Raw genomic sequence first — 27,975 nt, forward strand, 5'->3', positions numbered from 1 at the left:
TATACATTGAATACAGTTCCATAAGAAATTTACCTTCTTGTACATACAGTAGGCCCTTAACCTATCTCGCATTAACCGATAATCGGATTATCTGCCCTTGTTCATAAAATATTACAGTTTGTTTTAACCGACCTTGTTTTGAAAGTAGTTCGGTTTAAACGCCGCTTTTTGGGAATCTCAGCATTTTCGCTCCTATACTCAGGGATCTGAACAATACGCAGTATTAGAGGAGGCTATGACTAAACTCTGCAGGATGTTACAGGCCATAATTAAACATCCTGTCTCGTAACAAAATGGTTGCTTGTATCTTTAACATTGAGAGTAAGTTCTGAACTGTATTCAGATGGATTTGGAAAGCATCAATAATGTTACCAAAGGTATTAAAATAAGAATTTGTATTGACTTCTGCTAACTAAAACTTATTCCACTGAAAGTATTTGACTTTACCGTGTTTTGGGTTTATTTGTGACTTTTCTATCATCAATATTAAGATAAAAAGGAGATAAGTGTAGTTTATTTTGTAAATAGTGCATGCACAACTTCGGAATAATGATTATATAGTTCAAATGAATAGCACTTCATTTTTTTAGTATTTAGGGATTGCCCGTTTTCACCGACCTTTTGAGTTATCCGACCTAAGTCCAATCCCATTAGGGTTGGTTAAGAGGGGGTCTACTGTACCTTCTTGTATATAGGTAAATTCCTACAACAAGGTAAATTTCATTCAGAACGTTCACTGCATTTTATTTTTGTTGAGCTGATGTGCAGTTTGCATATTGCCTTTCGGGTATTCATTGTAGTGGATTGACAAATATCTGTTTTCCACACGGAGCCATATAAGTATTCGATCATTAACACTGGCTGGAAATCCAAGAGTTTTTAGCGAATTTCCCTATAGGGAAGTAGCTATTACCGTAGGTCTCATGGTAAGACCTACGCCCGGGACCGATTTACTTTTTCATTTTGATGTCCCCAGAGGCCAAAAACACCATTCGTTCAAATTTTTATATATCTATATATAGATATATATATATAGAATATATATAGATATATATATATAGATATATAGATAATAGATATATATATATATATATAGATATATATATATATAATTGTATATATATATATGTGTCCATCCGCACGATAACTTGAGTAATTTTTGTCCGATTTTGATAAAATTTGGTTTGAAGGTGTAAGGCGGGATAAACTTGAATGAGTTCGCGAACCAGCATGATCGGACTATGGGAACGGGGGTTTATGGGGGGTTTTATGGGGTAAAAATAGGTTTTTCCCATTTCTGCCCCTAAAAACACAAAATTTCACAATTTCTTTTTAAACCATTTTGTAGAGCTTAAAAAAACAAATAATTTAGTATATTGAAGCGTTATTATGCGCCTAATTGTTACGGAGAAAATTCAAAAAAATTGTAATTTTAAAATTCCCATGTTATTCTTATGGAGAATAAGTCGACTGTTGTAGTTTGCTTGTTTATGAACATATTTTGATCGATTTTGGAAAATACTTTTATTTCTTACTAAACTATTATCATTTTATAAAAAAATCTTTTTTACCCTCCCTGTTGCAGCAAACCTAAGGTACTTGTTAAACTAATTCTATTTAAATAGGAAATAAATGTGCTATTTTTATGGAGGCATTTTAGTGTAAATCCAATCAGGTCAATGGAAATTCGCTTAGTCTGCAGGTTTGCTGCGGCGGGGGTATTTTTTTAATATTAGGTATTTAAAGAAAACTATAATCAAAATAATCATGTATATAAGACCAAAATCATCATTGTTTTCATATTCATCCACTAGCTAATCCAAAATGAATTTATAACTTGCCTTTTTGGCCATCAAAGTTATAAAAACACAAACACTAAAACTTACTAACACTCTAGATAACACGACAATGTAATGGGAACAGCATCGTGTGATGAATTAACTAACAATATGAGTTACTTGGTAGGTAATGTGTAGCTGAGTTGCTGACTAACACTCCTGACATTACGTACTTTCTCATCATCTTCCTTTGACGTTTTTACACATTACCTACACACTTACTCAATTAGTTAGATGACCACTTGAGCTTTAAAAGGTTTTATGTTTTCCCGACAATTTCCCTCTTCTCAGCCTGTCTTTAATATTTCCTCCGGTCCCATCTTCCTCTGTCCCTCTCCATTTTGCCTGTTTGTAGATGTATTGTTGTTTGACCCAAGCTCTTCTTCCTGCTGGGCTTCCTGAAAATATTTTTTTTATGTTTAGTCCTCTTCTCTCCTATTAACATGTCCTGCCATTCTACGTGTCTTGATTTTTTTAAATATCTTTTAATGTTCTTGTCTTGTTTTATTTCCACAAAGTTGTAATTTCTTTTCTTTTTAACCATTGTTTATTCCTATCCAAAGGATTGCCACAAGGTCTTATAATCGTTTTGCTCAAGTTCTTTCTCAATAAGTTTTTACTATCTCAATTCTTGTTTAAGCCACAACATATGTTTCCATTTAGTTTCAACACATAGATCACACTGGTTCTCACCATGCAAGTCAAAGTTAGCACTTATTTCCCAAAGGAAGCGTTTCACTGGCCCCATTATCAATCTTGTTATTGATGTCAAACCCCGTTCAGTGTTATGATTGTTATGAGATCATTTTCCAACTAATTGTTAATAATCATACTAAAGAAAAACACTAAATAACGAATGATCACTGCATGACCCCAGTGTGCGTTAGGTAGCCGAGTAGTCTTAGCATGTAGTTTGTATAAATCCTGAGCACTTTGTAATGTGATATGTTTCCTTGGTTCACTAGTTGTTCAGGATTAAGCCTCTTCAACCGATTGTAAGTACAACTGACCTCTCTGTCGCTTTGTAACATTTTACTTTATAGTTTGCATGATTGAACCACTTGTACGATATAGAGCATGCTTGAAGTAGGTAGTTATTAGCAATAGAAGTTCTGTTGTGGTTACAACATGTATTTTATTGTCAGTTGGGAGGGAATCATTCAATTGCAGTCATAATTAGAGGAATAAATTTACCACTGGTATATGGATAATAAATTATAACAATCCAAAAAGAAAATTAACCGATAATGTTGCTTAATTAAATTAAACTTTTGCTTTTACAAGAGTTATATTGATAGATTTACTTCCTTGATTGTGTGATTACTATTTTGTTTCACCAACTTAGATTTTGTATTACTCTCTTTATTATGTATTGAACTTTCTGGCGGTGTTTTAAACTTGATTATTCCGATTGACATGCTGTGTCTTTCTACTCAGGTAGTTTTGAAACATTAATAACTCTCTAAACTTGTCTGCTTTTCCCAGATAATGAAAACATAGTACAGTAAAACCTCACTAACTAAAAAATTTGTTGAACCAGAGTTTGTCGAGTTATGCAGAACATTGAAATTTGTTAATGGGTTTTAAATAAATGGATACACGACAGACTAATTTTTGGATATAAATCTATAACTTACGTGAGTAAGGCCTATTTTTTTCATATTAAGTAAATAATCTCCATAGAAATGTTGAATATTCAACGATTAAAACTTGAAAAATCAAACACAATAATAAGACAAAGCAAGCTAGATGAGCGCCGAACTGTCAATTTATTGGGTGTCGAGTTAGTGAGGAAAAACCTTAATCGTTTTTTCTGTAAGCATTTTATAGTAATGCAGTAAAAGGAATCCATTAATATATATATGGTCAATGACAAAACATCTGCATATACTATGGATTAACCCTTATGGATTATTCAGATGTATAACTATGACTAATTTTTTTTTTTTTTCTTTCATGAACACAAAACCCAAATTATTTTAAAACAGATTTTGGTAGATATACTCAGTAGGCCTAAACATAAGAAAGTAGCAAAATGCCCGATTTAAGGCGTACAAGGAATCCACCAAGTTGCCCACTCAGGTCTGGCTCTGCCACCAAACTCAGCCAAATGTCCAAGCTTAGTATAGCTTAGGTTTAAATTTTACTCTCAAAGTTGCAGCGCATTTAAGATGTACATTTTAGCTTTCTTGTTGCATACATACAGTTGTTAAGCTTATTTCAACTACTTATTTTGTAGATCTGCAACACTAGTGTCAGTGTCTCACATATAAACCTTTGTAGCTCAAATGGTTAATTAGATTATAAAATGAGTGTCACAAAATGCAATTGTTTCACATTAAATGAGGCGTATACTCGGCCAGAGATGATTTCCAATCAAGGTCTATACTCAGCCAGAGATGATATTCAAACAAGGCATATAAAATCCAGAGATGATTTCCGAATAAGGCATATAATCAGCCAGAGATGATATTCAAAAGAGGCATATAATCAGCCAGAGATGATATTCAAACAAGGCATATACTCAGCCAGAGATGATATTCAAACAAGGCATATACTCAGCCAGAGATGATATTCAAACAAGTCCTATAATCAGCCAGAGATGATTTCCAAACAAGGCATATACTAAGCCAGGGATGATATTCAAACAAGGCATATAATCAGCCAGAGATGATATTCAAACAAGAATCAGCCAGAGATGATATTCAAACAAGGCATATACTCAGCCAGATATGATATTCAAAAGAGGCATATAATCAGCCAGAGATGATATTCAAACAAGGCATAAAATCAGCCAGAGATGATATTCAAACAAGGCATATACTCCGCCAGAGATGGTTTTCAAACAAGGCATATACTCCGCCATAGATGGTTTTCGAACAAAGTATATACTCAGCCAGAGATGGTTTTCAAGTACTTTTCTTCAATACACATGATTATAAGACAAACGAAGAATATTGCATATTTGTGCGTCCTGCATGAGTGTAGTACAGTATTGTGGTTATTTTTAAACCATTTTTTAATAGAGCTCTTGTACCAAAACTAGACAAATGTAATGCATGCTGATTTTGTATATCCGTGTTATTAAAACATTTAACTCCTACAAAAAAATCAGTGTAGGCTATTCTCTAAATGTTTAAACTAAACCATTTTTTTAAGTTTTTTAACTATCACAATTTTTATACTACATGTTCAATGACTTATAGTGGGGTTAAAAAACATTTCAAATACACTTACACTCAGTTCTACCAACATAAATTACACAGAATGTAAAACATCTGTAAAGTTTGTTATTTAATTATCATGAATATTTTATCATGAATATTTATGAATATTTTTATACAACCTATAAGTTAATCTTTATAGCCGCTTTTTTTTTTTAACTAAGCATAACAAGATTACTTAAAATTTTTCTGTTTAGTCAAATTGTAAATTCAAATGTTTAAATGAGCTTTAGGCTATTGTTAAAATATACTTATATGATAAGTAAATTTATGAAAAACGTACAACTTCCGTTTGTGCCTCTAAAAATTTGTTTGCATGACTTATATGTTAAGTTTAATCTAGACACAAAACTGTTACCATCATAAGACACAGTTCAATATGTATAGGCTATAATTTGTATGGTTGTAAAATGTATTTTAATTAAATGTATTAACTTTAAAAAATACTGTCGTATTTTCTAATTATCATTTTACTATTGTAATTAATGAAATTTCATGTTTGTTACATATAGTGCTTCCGCAAAATTTTAATTAAACATAATTCAGTTTGGTATACTCAGATAGGCCTACAGTATTTAAAATCAAATGTTTTTCTCTGTCAGTTACATGATAGTTATTTTCTTTATGAACATTAATCTATTTGTCATAGTCTATGTGATTAATACAACATAGTTTAATTAACTTAATCTTTAGTTTATAAAACTTTGGTCATCATAAGACGACTGGTGTACTATGTGGTTTAGTGTTTGAATTTACTCAGTGTATTGTATTGTTAAAAAGCAGACAAAAATTAACAACAATTTTAATTTGTTAGATTTCTATAATAACTTTTAAAAACTTAAGTTTCATTTCTGACCTCTCATTTATAATAATTAAAGGTAAATTTTTGCTCTTCCGTTATAAAACATAGAATATTAATGAAGTAGTTTTATTATAATGTATAAAAATTACATTTAACAGAAAATAACATTTTGTTTTATTGTTATTTTTAAATCACTCCAGTACTAACACAAAACTCTTATGTAGAAACTATAGCTGTCAAACAAGGTCTTGAAAAATTAGATAAAACATTTGTGTTATAGTTATATTTATGACACTACTTAGTAACTATTGATTAATAGTTCATAAAAATTTATAATCACTAATGTAGGTAAGAGTTTTTAAGGAATATTATGTTAATAACAGTTAAACTATAAATTTTAAATTAATTATTTTGTGCCAAATCATTGTCTTGAAATTAGGAATTAAAAAGTCATGTTTACAACAAATAAATAAAAAAGGTTTAGGAAAAAATAAGTAAACACGTGAAAATGTAAAATAAAAAATAAAATGCCTAGCTCATGTTGAAAAGATTCACTTTACGCCCTAGTGATAAAATATACTATTAGATTAATATTTTGTGTTTCAAAAAATAACCAGCTGTGCTATTTCAGTTGTTTTCCTTTCTTCGAATCTGTGCAGTATTGATTGGGTAGATTGGTAATTCTCAGCTGATACATTTTCCATTTCAGTTATTGTAACACTCGTATGATGCCATCCGAAATGACTGTGCAACGTATCGTAAAGTAATTCTAGACTGTAAGTTAAATAATACGTTTTAAGTAGCAGCTCCTAGTAGATCACTAACAGCTACATTGGTCTTTCTAGATGTAAGGGTCATTCAATAAGTAACAAGACAAATTATTATTACTCAAAACGGTTAATTGAATCAGCACAAAACATTTGTTACTTTCCAACATCCAGCAACACTTGTGCAGTATATGGACGGGCGTTGTCATGAAGCTAAATCACGCCTTCAGCCATGAGCCCACGGTGTTTCGTTCGAATTGCAGGCCTTTGCTTGTTTTTCAGCACGTCACTGTAGTATTGGCTGCTGATTGTTCTTTGGCCTTCTAGAAAATCACAATAATTGGCCACTGAAAATCTTAGAATACTGTAAGCATGACTTTATCAGAAGATTTTTGGGTCTTGATTTTATTGGAATGGGAGTAGTCATATGATTCCACTCAAGGCTCTGTTGCTCTCACTCTGGCTGATAGTGGTGGATCAATGTTTCATCAAACGTAACAATTCTTTTGAAAAAAACCTTGTCCTTCCGTCGAATTTTGATTTTTCAACTGTTGACAGATTTGAAGCCGGGTTTCTTCATCTCGCACAGGTTTTCTCGTACTGCAGCTTGTTATGAATAATGTTATGGACAGTTCCAACACTCGAGTTTACTTTTTCACTTATCAGTTCAACGGTGAAGCCTATTGTCCCGGATTACCGCGCCAATCCGAGATTTGAGAGAGGAAGTTCCAACTTTGATCGGTCGTCGACTGTGTTGCTCGTCAGAAACTATTGGACGACCAGCTTTGAAACTGTTCTACCCACTTCTAAACGTTTGAACGATTCAAACAATTGTCTCCGTACACTTTTAGCATTCTTTTGTGGATTTCACTACCTTTCTCACCTTACGCGACTAAAAATCTGATCACAAGACGTTGTTCTTCCACGGTGCTATTCTTCAGCGGGCTCACAATCATTAACTGAGTAAATTCCAGGTTATGTTTACAATATATGATTGAACAGCTGATAAATGTCACTGCAAGGTTGCAAACTTTATGTCCTGAAAGTTTTGTACTGATTCAATAAATCTTTTTCAAGCAATACATGTTAGTTATTGAATCGCCCTCGTATTTTTTCTCCTAGATCACTAACAGCTATATTGGTCTGTCTAGATATTTGTCCGTGCTCAATTTGATTACGACCCCCTGGAGGATGACCTCATACCATGTGCTCAAGCAGGAATTGCCTTCAAAACAGGAGATATCCTACAAGTAAGTTATGTTTATGTATCACTGTGTCCTTGCTACTGCTTTCAGGACTGTAGTTGTCGTAATAGAAAGGAGAGAATTTGCCATGGATATTCTATGGATGTATTCTACCTGTGGATATTGAAGTAAACATCTCATCCCTTGCGGTAATGCTTTAGCCACTTTCAGAGTGAAAATGAATTAAGTTGAGTTGAGCCACTGGAAGATTGCACAGATAAATTACAGTACTGATTTATTATGTTTATGCAAACTTAACCAAACTAAAAAAGAAAGCATATTTTCATAATCGAGTAAATAAAAAACCAGGCAGTAATAGAGACTATGTTTTAAGTTATTAGTTTCCATTTTAATTTCTCTTTTTTCTTTTCGTGTGACAGCAGTGGCGTATCCTGGGGAGGGTTTTAGGGGTTTAAGCCCCCCCCCCCTTGACTTTAAAACCTGATTCATTCACAATAAAATCTTTTATATGACTCTAAATAGCATCATTTAAGCATCATTTTCTAAATTAACGTGAGTTTACAGTTCTAATTTTCAAAAGTTTCTTCTAAAATCCCCATTTATGAAAGACAGTTAGGCACAGTTGCAAACCATGTGTAAGCTACTGACTTTTCTCAGCATTAAACCAGCAACATGGTTACTGTCAGGCTTGCGCTATAACCACTCATCTATACTGGCTCTTTAGCGAGTACATTCTTTATCACCTGGGCTTAGTCAGTATGAAACCCTGCAAGGCATCATATGTGTCAAACGTTAATAGTAGTTATTATAGTGAAGCTTCTCCATTTATTAAGTAAAAATCATTTCAATGGCATCGGTTTATGTTTCAAAATAGGATTCCTTACCTCTCTCTCTGAATTCCAATTTTTTTCTTTTGTGGTCACCAGTTTTGTTGTGAGGGGAACATTCTCAATGCTTGCAACTTGTCACAATGGATATCAATATATACATGAGACATCGTATGTTTCTTCCTCTCATAGTGATATGTACTTCACCATTTAATAAATCAAAATCCAAACATTGACTATGTAAATATTACTGCTTCCGCTGGTTTTATTATTTATTTATTGAATTTGGTTTGATAGGGCTTTGTTTTTTTTTTTTTTTTTTTTTTTTTTTTGTGATTTGTATTGTGTTTAACATAACTATTATTTTGTTATGATGAGCTAAAAGCTTTGAGAATTGCTATTCAGCTCAATTAAATTGTTGAACGTGTGTACTAAAGACGTAGCCTAGGTAAGGAAACCTATTTTGTGACTAAGCAGTATAGGTATATAAAATGGATTTTTTCCTATATTTTATGAAATTTTTCCAGGTAATATTGTAAAAATGGAAACTTTTCAATAATTTTGCAATAGGGTTGATAAAAATTAAAATTTCATAATTTTTTGCAGATTATTAGCAAGGACGACCACAACTGGTGGCAGGCGAGGAAGGACAACGCGGCCGGCTCCGCTGGACTCATCCCCTCACCCGAGCTGCAGGAGTGGCGGACTGCGTGCGTCGCGCTCGAGAAGAGCAAAAACGAACAAGGTACGACATGTCCGAACACGCATACACATGCCTGCACTGTCTGACCGTGCATGCTACTGTCCAAGCGCACTTCCACAATACAAACATCAATTGATACCTGTTAACAATGGTCAATGCTAAGTGTTGTTCTTGAAAGTATTTACGTAACATAACTGGATAAAGCTTTGGGTTTGGAGTTTCATTCAATTTAGCTTGACTGATGCTTTTCAATGTGATTTGAAATGCGTTCATAAGTATGATTGTCAAATTGTTACTGGTAATTTTACTGCGGGTTATTAACCTTAAAGAATTGAACATGTGTTTTTTTTTTATATATTTTCGTATACAATGTTTGTTTTATTCCTTTTTAAGTCATAAAGGGATTGTTTAAAACCAAATTAATTTGTGGTAATATTACGCTAGCGATTTTTTTTTGTTTTTAAATTAGTTTTTTGTAAATTTCTGGAATCTGTTCATCCAACAATACAAAACAAGTTGAATGAATTAAAATTTTTTTATTTTATAACATTAGTTCAAATTTTTATGTTGTCTTCCATACATAAAGTAATCTTAAAATACATTTATGTAGTTTCAACTCTCAAAATCGACAAAGCAAACATGAACTTTAAACATCAGTTTACACAATAGATTTCTTTTGAAGTAGTGTTTTAGATTCTAGTCCTCAAAGTAGTCTCTTTATTTTACTTTGTGTCAAATTGTAAGTAAAGATTGTGTTCCAATACTAGTGAATAACTTAGTACGATTACATTGTGTAAATGTTACATGACAATGTTGATATCATTCCAATAAACCATAAATCAACGTAACTTTATCCTACTGTAGTTGTGTTTGTAAAGGTGTTTAATATTTAAAGTGGTGATGGTAGACAAAAGCTTAGGTTCTTATAATGTTTTACTTTGGTGATAATATCTTGCACTCCTTGTTCTTATTGGAGAGCTGATTTTGACTATTTTTTATAAAAAATAATAAATTAAATGGTAGAGAGTTTTGGAAGAGTCTTACTGTTGGGCCACTGGGGATTCCAAGCACATATCGGTTGGGGAATTAGGATAGCAATCCGAAGTTTCTTACATAAGAAGTGGCAAAGGGAGAAATCAGCTTGCTATGTAATAATATTTCACTATCCAGGCACTGAATGTTCTGTGTAGAGCTTTGGTAGTAAAACTTTTCTTTGGAGGCAGTGGAACTAAAGAAAGGTGTAACCATAAAGGCTTAAGTATGTAACTGGTCAACATTGTTAGGAAAATACTAGAGATCTACAATTTGAAACAGCCTGAGAATGTACAATAATTAGTCGTCCTAGCTATCAGGAGAAGAATACCTGAACTATCTGTTGGCAAGATGGTAGTTAAGATGTCTTGGTCCTCAATTAAATTTTATTCAGCTTATTTTGGGTTACATATTTTCCCTTATAATTATGAAAGGATTCTTGCAAGGTGTGTGTGTCAGCCAATGAACTTAAGTATGTATTTATATCAAAAAAAGAATTACATGACTCGAAAAACTCATAATTTTTTTATTGGTCACATAGAAGGAATTATTCTTGGAGGAAAAAAATAAACAAAATCAAAACTTGTGTATCTGTGGAATAGTCAGAACTGATAACCAAGCAGTGTTAAAAATTAGTCTAGTAAAAGATTGTACTTTTATTGATCAGATTTTGAAACTTATTTATAACATTTGGGGGAAAAAATTAGGACTCACTATAAAGGTGGCATTAAACGGTATTTCTATTTACACGTTCAGTGCTGACTACATCAATTGACGTAGTCGCGCCACGAGCGCTCCTATCGGCCTACATCAATTGATGTAGTTGCACAATCCCCACTACATTAGTTCAGTATGATCCCAGCCATTGCCGGGGAACGTTAAAACCGTTGCTAGCCTGTAGCTTAGAATGTGAGCTTTATTTTGGTGTAGGTTGGTACTAAAATTTTCCGTAAAATCCCGTCTGACAATGCTTTTGTCTCGGTTTCGGGGATTTTCTCTCTTCAAGCCCTATTACAAGGCCACTGACTACTGATCCAGGCAGTGCTGCTACCTTTGGGTGTTTTAGGGAACTATCTCCAATCTCGGGGTAACGTAGTACAATCACCGCTGCTCTTTTGTTATTCATCAGATTGAAATATTTGAATGCCAATTGCGGTTGCTGTTAACGGTGCCGCGCTGGGGCTTCGTCCGGGCCTCGCCACCATTGGCGGGCGCCTGTTCGAATGCCTGCTGCACTGAACGTGTTAAGGATGTTCAAGTTCACTCTTATTGGAACAAAATCTCTCGTCTGATATGGCTGAAAATGTTCATTGTTATTTAATGCTCAATCCACCTCTTAAACAAATTTACCTTGAGCTAAAGAAAAGTGTTGTTTATTATTGCAATTAAAATATTATAACTACTTGTTTCAACTCGAGATATCAACTATTTTTTATCAAATCAGAAACTATTTTAACTGACCATCTTCAACACCGTATTTTTTGCTCTTTATACCTGAAATGAGATAAATTATTTCAAATTTCCTTAGTATACTTAGTAGATCCAAAAAATAAATAGAAGAAAGCCATTAAAAATAAAGAAAGCCATTTAAATCTGTGTTTACCTTCTTAACAAATTGGCCAACTTAAACCATTTTCCAAAAAAAGCTAATATTATTAGATTGTAACACTAGTATTCTTAAAGGAGGTCAACATTAATTTCTAAAATTATAGATTGTAAGATTAAAAAATCATTTTGGAACATTAAGTTCAGTTTGTTTTTAAAACAAAAAATGGTAACTCAATCAAAGTAGTATACATTTATACATTTCTGACCTCTACTGTATATCTCTTATTATTACATCACTAAGCACAATTTGATAGGTTAATCCATCTTGGAATAGTTTTGTCATGAAATTTAAGTTGTGTATGAAATTTAAATTTTTTAATTCTTGAAACAAACCTTTCAACTTAAATATAGCGACCAAGAAACACTGTTTTCTTTCTGGGAAATTAATTACACAAAGTATGGTCAGTTGAAATTGGATCCTGTTCAAAAACTGTCACAAAAATATGTTCAAAGATCTGTTTCATAAAAGTATAATTTATCAATTATTTCAGTGTATTCTTCATGGACAGGTTTTACAAAAGTAAATATGTGTTATTTACTATTTTTCAGCTCTATTTAGAGGCCTGAAAGGTAAGAGTAGGCTTCAAAGCACAACTTTTCTAGGAAAGTAAGATACAATTCTTGTTATTGATGAAACTTAGATTTGCTAAGCGCTATTTTTGAAGCTGTTAGGTTTTGTAAATGCAGGGAATCTTATCTATTAGTCAGATCATTGTAGAATATGAAACTAAAATCCTTCACTCTATGAAGTGCTATAAGATATTACCATTGACCATTATATTACTTAATGTAGGGAATAGTAAGATAATAATGTTTTAACAATATTTTAATCGTTTTTTGCTAGGTAGGCAGTAAGTTTTTTTAGAAACATATAAATAACTCAATGATTAAGACAACCAACCATAACAAATACTCCCATGGTCAGATACGTAAAATGTAGATTTTTAAATATAAGTATGTAATCAAAGTAAATTATAAGTAAATTTGTTTTTTCGTTGCAAATTCCCTACTCTTTTTGGGAAGATCCATCTACTTCAACTGTATTTCGTGGAGCTTTGGTTAAACTAGGGACAGAATTAACTGAATACTCAAGTTGAAGTTAAATCCAAAGTTATAAACAACTCATGGATCGCTGGCTCAGTGTTGGCCGCGTGGTATAGCTTCCCCCACTCCCGATAAACAACTCATCGATTGCTGGCTCAGTGTTGGTCGCGTAGTATAGTTTCCCCCACTCCCGATAAACAACTCATGGATTGCTGGCTCAGTGTTGGTCGCGTGGTATAGTTTCCCCCACTCCCGATAAACAACTCATGGATTGCTGGCTAAATGTTGGCCGGGTGGTATAGCTTCTGCTCCACCATTTCCCATTAAACAACTCATGGATCGCTAGCTCAGTGTTGGCTGTGCGGTATGCCGACGCACCCATACACTCACCATTATAAACCACACATTTTTATTTGCTGCTCTGTTGAAATATATTGGGTTAAAATATTGCTAACGCATGCCAAACTCGCTTTATTAAACAAAACTTTGTCTGTTGTGTTTCTTGCAGAAAATAACCTATTTGAACTGTTTAAAACTGCACATTCACTAAATTTGATTTTAGATGTTTTCATACAACTGATATTGCTCGTTCCAAATTTAACATGATAAAATAATAAGTAATTGCAAAAAAATGATAGAAAGAACAATATTTGTAATTACAAACCTATTGTGTTAAACTAAAACATATTACATATTGAACATTTCTGAAGAGAATAATTTTGCTTTTGCCTCAGACATATGTTTGACGTAAGCACGATACTTTCTTCATTCACTGTGTGATGACTGTATCTTACAAAATAGGTTACAAAACAGCAAAAGAAATAAGTATCCTGTTAATGTCAAACATAGATCTGAGGCAAAAACTGAACAAAATTATTCTATTCTGAAATGTTTTAATGTGTATGTTTTTGTTTAATGATGGGTTTGAAATTACAAATATTGTATTTTCTATCCTTTCTTTGCCAATACTGATTATTTTGCCACGTATAATTTTGGAGCTACATTAGCAAAATCAGTTGGCTAAACACATTTAAATTCAAATGTGTCGGATTAAAAAGTTAAAATTTGTTTTTTTTTTGCAAGAAACCAAACAGACATAAGGTTTGGAATAGTAAACAGAGTTTGACATGCGTTAGCAATATTTTATCTCTATATATTTCAACAGAGCAGCAACTAAAAAGCAGTGTTTTATAATGGTGAGTGTATGGGCTTCTACCAGTCGGGAGTGGGGGAGCTAGACAGTGTGTGCAGTGCCACTGAGATCTCAATCCTGTAGTTCTTTACACCGTTGGTTAAATCCTGGGTATTACATGACATCATAAAGTCATAAGTTAATGGAATATTCTCTGCATAGCTATAAAATATTAAAATAAAATAGATTTTTTCTTTTTCCCAATAATTACAATAACATTTTTAAATACTCAAATTCCCTCTAGATTTGGGTGGCTAAATAATATCTTTTTTATGTTTGTTTGATTCTGATTTTAGAAAAAATTTAAATGTTAAAGTAACGGTTGGGTTCAATTAAAATTTGGTTTTGTGTTCAAAGCTGTACAGATAATATATTTTTCCCTTCTATACACACTTATAAATATGGGTGAGGTTCATAATGTCCAAATTTCACAAACTCCAACGTCTAAAATATTAAATAAACAGTGCGTTTCATAACCTCCAAATTTCATAAACTCCAAAACTATAACTTTCAAATAATCACCGATTCACAATGTCCAAATTTCACAAACTCCAACGTTTAAATATCAAATAAACAGAGCGGTTCATAACCTCCAAGTTTCATAAGCTCCAACGGTACAGTCTCTGCCAGAAGTCGCTGCAGAGGTTGCCGTGGTTCGGTATGTAGGCGCTACACGTTCTACTGTTGTAGCGGTGTAAAACGAAGTATCATTGTTGCTCCGTAATTGCTTTCTTAAGAGTATAAGTATATATTCTTAAGAGTTCCCATAGTCCGATCATGCTGGTTCGCGAACTCGTTCGAATAAACGTAGGTTTACACGTTTGTACCAAATTTCATCAAAATCGGATGATTTTTGCTCAAGTTATCAAGCTAACGGACACACATATAAATATATATATAACTGATGGTGTTTTTGGTCTCTAGGGACCTCAAAACGAAAAAGTAAATCGGTCCCGGGACCAGGTCTTACCATGAGTACTACGGTAATAGCTTATTCCCTATAGGGGAAATTCGCTAAAATATAAATTTGATTTGCACATTGTGTGCTAACACATATTTGAGTCACACATCTAAGTGTTCTTCAATCATTAAAATGTACGTATAATCAGTAGTTGAGCGCTGGCGAATGGTGCCTGCTATCTGACTGTGGCAACCACTAGAGAGACTTCTGGCCCAGACTGTACCGTTGGAGGTTATGAAATTTGGACATTATGAACCGCTCTGTTTATTTAATATTTAAACGTTGGAGTTTGTGAAACTTGGACATTGTGAAACAGTGATTATTTGAAGGTTATAGATTTGGAGCTTATGAAATTTGGAGGTTATGAACCGCTCTGTTTATTTAATATTTTAAGCGTTGGAGTTTGTGAAATTTGGAGTTTATGAAACGCTCCCATAAATATTGTACTTGCCATTTTTATGATCTAAAATAAGCCCTGCTTATTAGGGCCAAATTTTATTTTATAACCATTTTTATACCTTTTATGATTCTTAATCAATGTAAGTACTGATCTTAAAGTTATCAAGTATTTCATGTAGTCAGAGAAATACAGGATATGGCCTTAAAAAATTGCAAGAAAACGTTTTATGGTTTTATTTTGTTGGGTTGAGTGTGCAGAGTGACATACTTAAAGTTGCTAAAAATCGTCCTCAGGAAACCCCCTAAAATCACTATTAAAAATGGCAGATTTTCCCAACATTGGACAAATTATGAAAAAAATACCACATGCATTTTGTATTCAAATTGTTTTGAGATATTGACTTGGGACGGCCCCCGATGTTTATTGGGTGGTCAGTACTTAATTTTGATAGGGAACTCATTTTTGGCCGACATCTAGGATCCGCCGTATTAGATATAAATTAAAACCATTTTATGTAATGTTGTGACACATCATTATAAACTAGATTTTCATGCTGATTTCAATGCGGAAATCCGTTTTTAAATATCCGATTAATTATTAGTGGATGCACACATTCCCCACATTTAAACCAAGGCACATGGTTTTGAGCACCAGACCTTAACTTTTAGCACTTTTCTCCTACAAACTTTGTCTCGTTTCTCTGAGCTCACCCACTAAACAATACATTTTTCATTCAGTCTTTTTTTTTCAAAAGTAATGCAAGAACACTTATTTTATAGCCACAATGTACAGGAAATGCAATATTACATTCAACACACACTATCCATCTAGCCAACTTCAATCTAAAGGTTAAAAATGCCTTTATATACATACATATGATAGTAAAGTAAAATCCTGCTTTTTTTCCTTTTTTTAGTTAGAAAAGTGGTTTAAATCTAAAGACTCATTTTGAAACCGGACACCATGTTGTTCAAAATAATCCTAAGCTGGATGTAGTTTGCATGAAAATGAATACACAGACCCTAAACAACAAAGATAAATGTTACCTTCTAAAATGTGTATTAAAATTATTTGTCCAATTCAAACAAATGTTTTCTGGTGAGAGTTAAATTTTGTGTTACCTTTAAAGTGTAGTTATGAAGAGGAATTTGTCTTAACTTTGTGTTAGTTAAAAAATTTCTTTACATTTCAAGCTTTGTAAATTTTAACTTCAGGTGTATTCAACTTTTTATTTATTTTTTGCAACCAATTTCCCCAAAAAAATCCCAATATTATGGAAATAATTGTCGAGGTTTTGAATTCATAGCATAAAGTAGCTTTTGCGTAGTAGTAGAGCGTTGCAGTAGCATAGTTTTGTAGGATGGTATCAAGTTGTATGTCATAATGATCCTCGTTTAGATGGTGACATTGATCCCGGATGTTCTTCCCATACGGAAGGATGCGACGGGACTACAGGTAGGCGTCATTCCCGGACAATCCCGGAATCATTGGCTCGTACGCTAGTCTAGTGATCCCGGATATATTTGCTGCTTGGTTATGATATTTTTTGCATTTTGTGTAAAAGCATTTGTTGAGTAGAGTATGAATCGACATTTTTTTCATAGAATGAACTTGCAAAAATGTTTGCTATGACACTTGTTAGTTTTTTATAAGTTTTATTTTTTGCCTATATTTGTGTTTAAATCAATAAACTTCGTAAAATTCTAAAATTATTATTAGTACTAAATTTTAAATGGCTTAAGTGAAAATTGCAAGTCTTATATTTATTTATTAAGTTGGATGTCAAAGTTTACTTGTTATCAATGCATTTTAAAACTTTTTAGTTTTTTTACCACATTCTTAACTTAAATAGATAGAACACAATGAGATTTAGTGGAATAGTATATTTCGTACCTAGGATGAGGTTTTGACGGCTTGTTTTTAAGTTTGAGACGAAGTCAAGAACTGAAAACTATCGAGAGCTGCAAAACCATTTCTGTCTGTGTTACGAACGCTATTTTTCACCACACTTTACCCTATTACCACTTTATTCACCACAATATTAATTTACACTGATAGTCAACACAACTATAACATTAAGGTTATGTGAAGAAATAATTTGAGGAATCAGCAAAAATAATAATAAATAGTTGCTAGGCAGCGGTGACAATAAAACAATTATACTGCAATGCTATGGATACTGATTGTGTATTTAATATGCATTCATGAAGGTAAGCGGATAGCTGAATTTTGGGATGAAAATACCTGCCAATGACAATGACAGCTGGCATGGCCATCAAAACGTAACTTTCAGCCACCAATTAACGTATGTAAAACAGCTAAAAACATCATAGTGTGGTGAAAATTAGCATTTTGTATTTTATTTAATAGATAAATCTGTTTTCGTCATACTGCAGAAAAAACAGCCATTTTATTTAATACATGCGTTGCAGGTCTAAATTAGTATTTTTACTCCCTAGGGAGTAAAAATCAGCTGTTGTTAACAGTTGTAAATTTCGATTGTAAGCAATCCCATGGATCTAAATTATTTATCGATTGATTTATTAGGTTAGGTTTTAGCTTATAGCTGCATTCTTGTTAATAGTTCGACATATCGATGGTATAATGTAGGCCTACATGAAAACCATGGTTACATGAAATATGGTTATTTCATTTATCAGAATAATTTAAACAATCTTGAAGTCGTTTTGAGAGGTTATCTCTACAAGAACAGTATTTTCGTTTTCTAGCTAAGTTTGTTAATTAATGATGCAATATGGCAATTAATATAATTAATAACACAGGCATAAGCGTATTTTTAACCCTCACTCATTTTCCTAGTGAAACTTGAGCTCGGGTCAATAAGAGTTACTTTACGCTCTGAAAATTAACTTAACACTTTTTAAGGATTTATTTTGCTTTTTTAAGGAATATCATTGTTTTAATGGAATCAATCTATTTTTACTCAATGTAAAAAGAGTACATAGTAGAACATGTTTATTTAATCTTCTTAAGGTTAGTGAAAAAATTGTTTTAAAAGGTCAACTGCAATGTTTTTTCATCAGCCTTTTTTTAATTTCTGTTCAGATGTACAAATACTACAAATAAAAATGCTGTTCTTTGAATTTGTGTTAACAAAGGAGTTTAATTTAAAATTTGAATGTTGAAAAAGTGTTATTTAAATAAATACTCACATTATGCTCACAGATTGTTTTATGTACCTACTGTATATTGGCTTGTATGTTTGACCTCAACTCTGAATGCTTTTGAGATCTCTACCTTTACACAAATTTTTAATTACTAAATAATGCATACGAGAATAACTAATTCTTTAATTAATACTCTATGCACAGAAAAAACTATAAACTATTGCACTTACTCAAATGTTTGTGTTTTAAATTATCATGATAAACTTTGTGACTGTAACTTTGAGATTTCCTTTAGCACTCCACTATTAGCATGTAGTGCCTGTTAAACATTTTCACTCAGATGTTTCAAAGTTTGCAGAAAACCTTCCTACTAAAAATATTTGTATTCACATTGTAAATACAGCACAGACATTTTTGAACATATTGCTTACTAGGTTTGGCAATATCAGTTGCATTATATCTCATAAATTAGTTATACATTTGGATTATTTAGGGCTTATGAAATTCTTTTAACCACTGTTGTGGGTTTAAAGTTTATATTTTTTCGGTTTACTAATTTTTTTATTTGCTCTATTCTTAGCTTTTTTAGCAGCATTATAATTTCCTCAAATAATATAGCATCATCAACACTCTAAACAATGTATAGAAGTGTAAGATCACATAACTAATTTTTTTTAGACCGAAATTTTTATTTTTATTTTAATTTATTGAAATTTAATATTTTTTATGTGAGATTCAAAGGAGGTCATGCAGCAAATATGTCCTGTAGACTGAGTTTTTGAGCCTCCATATAAATATTATTTGATCACTCTCAGTAAACTGTTTGAAACACCTTTTTCTTTAAGTTTTGAAGCCATTTTGATTCTTTAAAAAACTTGTGCCAGATTTTATGATAAATGTAATGTACGACCTTTGACTATTTTGATGCAACTATACATTCCATTCCCATGTTAAAGTTGTCGCCGGTTTTTTAATCAAAATCGTGGTAGTTGATGTGAGCCACTGACAGAGTGTGCTGATGTAAATTACTGAATTTTGTCAAATACACAAACATTTTTACCAATTCAATCTTATGGAACGACTTATTATGAGACATAAATTGTCATAGTAACTGTTTATGACCATCAACTATGTCAACACCCCAAGAGATAATGTAGAAGGTAGAATTTTAGACATGTAATAGCACATTCTGTGAATGGCTCATAGAACTTATAGTTCTTTTTTTATAAAAAAAAAGGCGACTGCTGTACCTAAGCTTTTTAAATCAATATTACAAGACATCAACCTGTGTTTGTTCCAAGGGAATATGTAGATCATATGTAGGCACATGTGGTCTTACTGTATTTTTTCTTTCATTTCATGGACAAAACTCATTTAAAAATAATTAATTAATACGCAGACACAATGTTTTCAGTCAATTGCTCAATCTTTGGCCGTAAGAAGAAACAATACAAGGACAAGTATTTAGCAAAACACAACGCAGTGTTCGACCAGCTAGATCTTGTCACTTATGAAGAAGTTGTCAAGCTTCCATGTAAGTATTGTTGGCTATCCTGTGAAGTGGATAACAATACTAAAGCTTTGTGATAAAGTTTAAATTAGTCTTGGGAACGTAAAGGGTCAGTGGAGATGATGTTAAAGATTTTGGAACCCCAGCAAAAATCTTTTTTGGGTACCAATTTAAGCTATCTGTATACATGGAAATATGTGATTACGATTCGGAAATTTACAGCATCATAAAAGATTAACTTGAAGTTAACCCATCTCATATGGACACTGAGCACTTAGCTCACTCAATAGTTTTGCAGTTGTTTTTACAATAAACATTGAAGGGTGTGCACAAAATTTCAACAGACACTGATTATAGGGATGCAAACATCACACATTACATAAGTATGGTGTCAATGAGCAATGACAACCAATACACTATCTAGTTTTTATCAAGAATTGCCTTTTAAAGGTCAAAGTTGAAATCTTTACAAGGTCTTCCAGTAAGTTTCAAAGTCTGTGAATGCCTTATCGCCATTGGTTGAAGGTTTGTTTGTTGCCATACAAACAATTTTATCGTGGATTTCTTCCTATAATACTGTATTGGTTATTTATTTCAACAATGTTTCTACAGTATCTATAAATCTTGGTCTTTGGTAGATGACTGTGTCATTTAACTGCCGAAAACGGTGGCCGACGTCCAAGACGCAGCAATTTTTCTTTGGGGCAAACTGTGATTTTCCTGAAGAGGAATTGCAACAAATCCGAAACCTCGTCCACTATCCTTGCCAATTCAATAACACGATAGTCTACTTTCATTTTGGAAGCATCAAAATTAACATTGATCTATTTATAAAGGAATTTGTTGAGTGTTGTACTAATGTTCAATGTTTTTATTGTTCAAGCATTTATGAGGAAGACTCTAGTCCTGCTAGGAGCACACGGTGTTGGCAGAAGACATATAAAAAATACGTTGATAGCCAAACACCCCGACAAATACGCCTACCCCATTCCTCGTAAGTAGTTATACAAGTTAAGTTTGCAATATTATTACTTATGGTTAACCCTCGTAATGCTGATGTTGCTCACAACAACGATGTAGTTATTGGCTTCAGTGCGAGCGCTGATGTAATCGAATCTTTGTATTTCATATAGTATGGAACAATGCCAATGGCTTAGTGGCTGGTTATGGTCATTTCAGTCTGAAAGCTTCAAATTTTCGATCACTGGTTCATTTCACTCTAGTGGCCAACTGTATTACATTTTATTCTTTGTTTTATTTTGTTACTACGCTGACAATGAGTGTTACATTTTTTGTTTTTTTGTGTTATTGTTTGTTTTAATCAGATATTAGTTCTTTATCTCATAGGGTTTATTTTAGTTGTGAATTTTCAAGTCTTAGTGTTTTTAGGATATATTGCCAATAAGATCAGAACTGTAGACTATGTTGTAAGCTGTAGACTATGGAATAAAGTGCCGTGCCACTAAAAGAGTGAAAGTTGTAGATGAGCCCATTTGTTTTGTTACTTACTACTGTAGTTACTTATGTGAAGTCATCTAGGTGCAACATGAATTATTGCCAAACTATATTATTTAGCAAATGTTAAGATTATATCTATAATCACTGATTTCTCTAGGTTTATCAAGTTAAAAGTTAAATTCTTATTGAATTAAAATCACAGTAATAATACTGTTTACAGGTTAGGCCGCCATCTCTTAATTTATTTTATAATTTATTTTTTACTTAATAACAGAATGGGTAAGATAAGAATATAGAAATAACTGCCGACAGCAGTATTGTTTGTTCTAAATAATCATAATTTTTCACTTATACAGGAGGGTACATAACTGTATGGGTGTAAAACACTAGCACCACCAATCAAAATTTGAGTGACTACTGGCTGTCACTGTACTGGATGTGTTTGGCTGTCTTTAAATTACCTACAATTAAAAAAGGGAAACTTGGTTGTAATCATAATTTTCTTTCATTTACGGCACCGGTATCTAGAGAGCCTTATGGTTTATAGTTTTGCCTGATTCTTGTAGGAAACATCGTTAGTTTATTGTAGATTTTAATTTGTGACCCTTTAAAGGATAGTATAACAATAAACTTATAAAACAGTGGTATCTGATAAAGTAGCTGTACTGAAGATCTGTCTTAACGTTTATTATTTTCCAAGCTCTGTCCAAAGATACATTTTGTTTACAGACACGACACGACCTCCTCGTGCTGATGAAGAAAACGGCAGAAATTATTACTTTGTGTCTCACGATGAAATGATGGCAGACATTGCAGCCAACGAATACTTAGAATACGGTAGGTCTTAATGTGTCCAGGAACTTTTGTTGGAAGGAAAAGTAAAACCACAAATTTTAATTGGTTTTGCAACATTTTGTGAGATTAGTTGTGGCCATGTGGTCTCAACCAATGATTGATTTGCTGATTCATAAGCAATGAAAAATGCTACTATAGTCTAAATAATTGTCAGAAATAAGCTACTTTTATTCAACAGCCACTTCTTGGATGATGATTTACTAAATCTTGGGGAACAGTATTTTTGCCACAAAAACTCTTTTGCCAGATAAAGGTTTGCTGCTATCACAGAAAGAAAAGTGCCAGAAAAACCTTGAGCAATTTAAATTTTGTATGTGTCAGCACTACGTAAGTGTAGCACTTAGTAGTAAATGTTTGAAAGCTGAATGATTTTAGCGCTTAGCTAACAGGCAGAAAGTTGAACAACCTTGAAAAAACAATTGTTTGCTGTTTTAAAACTGGACCCAGCTGAACAGGGAAAATAAGTTTAAAAATACCCCCGCCGCAGCAAACCTGCTGACTAAGGTGAAGGAAGTAGTCAAGGTGAGCTGTCCGGAGTATGGGAACTGTTTATGATGATTAGATTAAGGGATCTGCAATCCTAAAATGCTATGGGAAGGGAGGAAAACAGGTCAGAGACGTAGGAAGAGGTGAAGGAAGTAGTAAGGTGAGCAGTGTGGAGTGTGCGAACTGGAAACCTTTTGTAGCAGTTAGATTAATGTATCTGCAATGCTGAAATGCTATGAGAAGGGATGGAAGCATGCCCACGACCACAGAAAACATACTACTATAACCCAGAATGCCAACCGCGTGGTAAAAAGCATTAAGTGTTTTGAGAGAGCTTTGCCTGTCAATCGTAGGCAGCGCCACCAGCGTTGCTATGCTGAGTGCATGGCAACGCTGGTGGCGCTGCCTACGATTGACAGGCAAAGCTCTCTCAAAACACTTAATGCTTTTTACCACGCGGTTGGCATTCTGGGTTATAGTAATATGTTTTCTGTGCCACGACATAGGAAATGGTGAAAGAAGTAGTAAAAGCTAGCAGTGCGGAGTGTGGGGAATAATTGTGGCAGTTACATTAACGTATCTAAAATACTAAAATGCTATATAAAGTGATGAAAACAGGTCAACGTCGTAGGAAGTGGCTTAGGAAGTAGTAAAGTATGACGACTGTTTTTACTGCAGTATGACAAAAACAATATTATATGTACCCTTGATGACTCCGCTCAATTTTGTGGATGCCTTTGCGAACGCCACCTAGTAAATTTACTTGTTTGTAATGTTTAAACAGAGCAAGTGAATTATTGGGAAAACTAGGATACCTACTTTATATAGACAAGATTTCAGATTTTACTAGTTTGTGGTTTGAGGGATACATGAGGACCAGACTATACTGGGAAGGATTTCTAGACATAACACATGACTGGGGCAAGTGTCATTACTGGACCAATGGAATATGAAATACTGTATTTTGGGCATTTTGGCTATTAACAGATAGAGCTATATCTTCAGTACACAAGTTCCATTTTTAAACCTTAGGGTCAGAATTACATTAACAAAAAATAATCATTGTAAAAACGTAGACTTATTAATTCACCCCACTTAATTTGTTTAGTTATTTTGTGATTGTATTGTGAATTAACCTTACTCTGATATACATCTACAGGGACGCATGAAGAAGCGATGTACGGCACAAAATTGGAGACCATTCGTAAAATTCACCAAGAAGGCAAAGTTGCAATCCTGGATGTGGAGCCCCAAGCTCTCAAAGTGCTGAGAACAGCGGAGTTTGCCCCCTACGTTGTCTTCATTGCAGCTCCACTACTTCAAAATTTAGCTGATGTAAGGTTTAATTATAAAAATAAACCTATCTATTATTAAGTGTCTTTTAGGTGTCAAATATGAAAGATGTAGAGGCATAGTTAAACAAAAAAGCAGATAGGTTAATTGATTGTAACAACAACTTCTTCAAAAATTATTTTACTTAAAAAGTAGTTGCTCAAAAGTCAAGTTTCTTTACTTGGTTTTTTTTCTGTACTAAAGTAATGTTCAGGGGCAAACTATTTCAATTCGTTTTCTGAAGATATGCACTTATTTTAAATCATGTACATTAAAAAACGACAAAATATCTACTACTAATGAGTTTATACAACTTACACTGTTGTACACATATCAATGCAAAAACATTCTTCTACATGTGTTCATTTAAGATTAATTTAGTCATAATTGTATGAAGAATTGAAATATGTAGATGATTATAAAAACTCCACCAAAGATCTTGTATTATTTATAACTAAATCTGAATGTTTCCAAAATTCAAAAACACAAACCATGGATGCCATAGAAAGGATTGCTTATCAACCATTCACATAATTTAGATTTGAATATCTTGAAGGATACAGTTCTGGCTTAATCAGACAATTTATTAAAAAAATTAATGCAGTTTAGTCTATGACTATTGTTACTTTTTTTAAGTCTATGAGCCGTTATTTCTAACTGTAGTTTATTCCTTGTATTATGAGGATGAAAGTTTTGTCTTATATTAAATTTATGTGGGTTAATTTTTGTATACTGCATAATTTGATATATGTATGAATTAATTATTGTCATAATTCTAAGCCTGATGAAAAGAGGTCTGCAGTGATCCACAATGTAGTTTAAAACATACGTATTAAATTAAGTAAACATAAACAAATTTGGCAGAAAATCTATGTCTATGTTTTGAAAGGGCTCAACATTTGTATCTTGGTGTTACAGTATGATGGGAGCTTAGAGCGATTAGCCAAAGAATCAGACTTGTTGAGACAAGCCTACGGACACTTCTTCGACCTGACAATTGTCAACAATGACATCGAGGAGACCATCTCTGCGTTAGAAAGAGCTATCGAGAGAGTTCACACTACGGCGCAGTGGGTTCCAGTGTCCTGGGTCTACTGAACTCCACACACGGCGCAGTGGCTCTCAGTGTCCTGGGCATTCTGAAACTAACACACGGCGCAGTGGGTTCCAGTGTCCTGGGTCTACTGAACTCCACACACGGCGCAGTGGCTCTCAGTGTCCTGGGCATACTGAAACTAACACACGGCGCAGTGGGTCCCTGTTTCATGGGTCTGTTGAACTCACCAGGGTTATCCCTACCTTGTGATACTTAAAACCGATCAGTAGCAGTTGCTCATACAGAAAACAAATTAAATTGATTTGTCTAACCCACATAAACTTACTACTAGTTTCAACACTATTAAATATTAGCTTTGTCAGTAAATTTGTTTAAACTTCAAAAGGGAAAATGTAAAACCCCAAGTAGCTATTTTAATTTTAGTGCTGGATCATTGACTACATACATTGTGTTAGTTGATAGAACCATCAAGTAGGAAAGTATAATAAAAATATCATAAATTAAAAGTAGCCCAATTCACCCCAGAAAGTGGAATAACCTGGATATTAATGTTGTAATTGTTGAAATATTTAGAATTTGTTGGACATCACAAATAGGATTTATACCCTAAACTTGCCCCATTCTGCCATTATGATAAACATAAAATATTGTTTGCATAGGACGATGAATCTGGTGCATATTTGCAAACAGAACAGATGCATACAAACAGAACTAGTATATCTCATATCTGTTGGTTAAAATCATATTTATTATACACACTTAGTAATTAGTGTTATATGATCCTAATAGATACGTCAAAACTCTAGTTTGTCAAGTCATTCCTCTTCTTTGAGATTTATAAACAGCAGACCAGAATTTTTGGAATTATTAATTCATTTTTACTTTGAGACATTCCAAATAGAAAGACCGAGCAACTTCTACTCTTAAGTAATACAAGGCAAGGGAAGTCAGTGTTTCAGATAGGTATTTCAGACTTTAATATTATAATAAATCAAAATACTATTATGTATATAATAAATAGGGTATAATAGCAATGTCTAGTGTCAGAGGCAGAGTGTGGGGCAATCTGAAGAAAGGAATTCCTTGTTTATTTTGTGTGTATATTATTTTTTACCTGCTCAACAGTTAGCAATAAGTATGTTTTAGAATATGTTCTCTTGTTATAATACCAAGTACTTCCCTGCAATAGTGGAAATCGCAACTACCAAATACAGTGAGCATTGTACTTTAGAAGAACATATTTACAAGTACTTAAAACCTTAAAATAGTTATTATAATTTTTCCACGTTTCAAGGTACTTTACAATATTTATTTGTTTATTTATTATAATAGCCATTTAAAACAGTATTTTTATTGCAGTTTTGAGGCTACACCATACATATTACATAAACTTTACGTTATTATGTGCCGTTCCACGTGTGTTTTAGCTTTATTTATAAGTTAACTATTTATTTGTGCATAAGCATATTTTTATACCAATTAACATACTTTAGTGTTCATTAGGTAGTTTATTAGTTGTACTTTGAACTTACTTTAACTAAACATGATATTTATTGATTTTGGCAGTTTAATTTTTTTAATTGTTCTATTGATAACGGAGGCCTATAAATTAAAATAAATAGATTTAGATACTTTGAATGTAATGTTGATATTACACCAGGACCAGAGTATTTAAATTTATTTGTCCTTGCCAATTAAGAGAATAAAATTATGAAAACAAATAAATAATCTAGGAACTTTATTTTGTACTAAAACTTACTAGGCCACTAATTCCAACAAAAATTTGAAATGTCCTAAATTGATCTGCCTAAAATAAAATCCATACCTTTTTTCAGTTGCTTTAGGGACAAAGTTTCCTTGTAAGATTGGTAAATGAAACAAAACAATTAATTGTAACACAAGGCTTCCTCAATTACAACTAATCATAATCCTGGTTAGTTAATTATGTTTGTTTGATTTTTTTTATGATTTACTTTTTATCTTTATTACTCTGCCAAATATTCAATATACCTGAAATATTGAAATATAAAAATATTTTATAAACAATAATTGTTTAGTTATTAAACTTAATTAATTTCATATCTCAGATTGAAATTTAATCTTAATGAGGTGTCTTCAGACTTTTTGATTTCATATAAGTTTTTTTTTTTTTTTTTGTGTTTGTTTTGCTAAAATTATAAACAAAACAAAATTAAGGAGCATCCTATGTTGAATTGCTTAATCAAGTTAAAAGTCAAAACATTAAATACAAATAATAATTAGATGTTAGTTTTTCAGTGAATAAAAATATTTATAGCTCTGTCTCCCAGATATTCATTATATTTACCTATATAAGATTTAGTGACATTTTTTACCAAATTTTCTCTTATAACAAATAAGAATTGTGTGATGTTTCTTCACTTGTTCAATAATTATGTAAACAATGCAAGCTATTGGCACAGAGGATATGTTAGTGTTTTTGTGAAATACTTCATACCTTTATTCTACACAGTTGTATGTACAATCTGGGAACGTATCTCACCACTGCCAAACATAGATTTATTGTT

General features: G+C 32.7%; 1 protein-coding gene across 14 annotated transcripts in view; it reads left to right on the top strand.

Annotated features, from left to right (window-relative positions):
- Positions 1-26,517, top strand: part of LOC128988473 (peripheral plasma membrane protein CASK) — a 266,450-nt gene extending 239,933 nt beyond the window's left edge. For 5 of the 14 annotated variants that reach the window (XM_054409787.1, XM_054409788.1, XM_054409796.1 and 2 more), the window contains 10 exons: positions 2,804-2,833; positions 7,783-7,881; positions 9,270-9,408; positions 12,556-12,576; positions 17,002-17,058; positions 20,146-20,265; positions 21,125-21,235; positions 22,429-22,536; positions 24,200-24,375; positions 25,291-26,517. In XM_054409787.1, the coding sequence (XP_054265762.1) occupies positions 2,804-2,833; positions 7,783-7,881; positions 9,270-9,408; positions 12,556-12,576; positions 17,002-17,058; positions 20,146-20,265; positions 21,125-21,235; positions 22,429-22,536; positions 24,200-24,375; positions 25,291-25,470 (1,041 nt within the window). In that variant the 3' untranslated portion in view covers positions 25,471-26,517. The remainder of the gene's footprint in view (positions 1-2,803; positions 2,834-7,782; positions 7,882-9,269; positions 9,409-12,555; positions 12,577-17,001; positions 17,059-20,145; positions 20,266-21,124; positions 21,236-22,428; positions 22,537-24,199; positions 24,376-25,290) is intronic. The other 9 variants (XM_054409789.1, XM_054409790.1, XM_054409792.1 and 6 more) reach the window with 6 other exon arrangements.
- Positions 26,518-27,975: the final 1,458 nt, after the last annotated feature.

This window comes from Macrosteles quadrilineatus, unplaced genomic scaffold, assembly GCF_028750875.1.
Source record: "Macrosteles quadrilineatus isolate MER2022 unplaced genomic scaffold, UCM_ALF_1.0 Scaffold_3__2_contigs__length_128488019, whole genome shotgun sequence".
NCBI classification, from domain to species: domain Eukaryota; kingdom Metazoa; phylum Arthropoda; class Insecta; order Hemiptera; family Cicadellidae; genus Macrosteles; species Macrosteles quadrilineatus.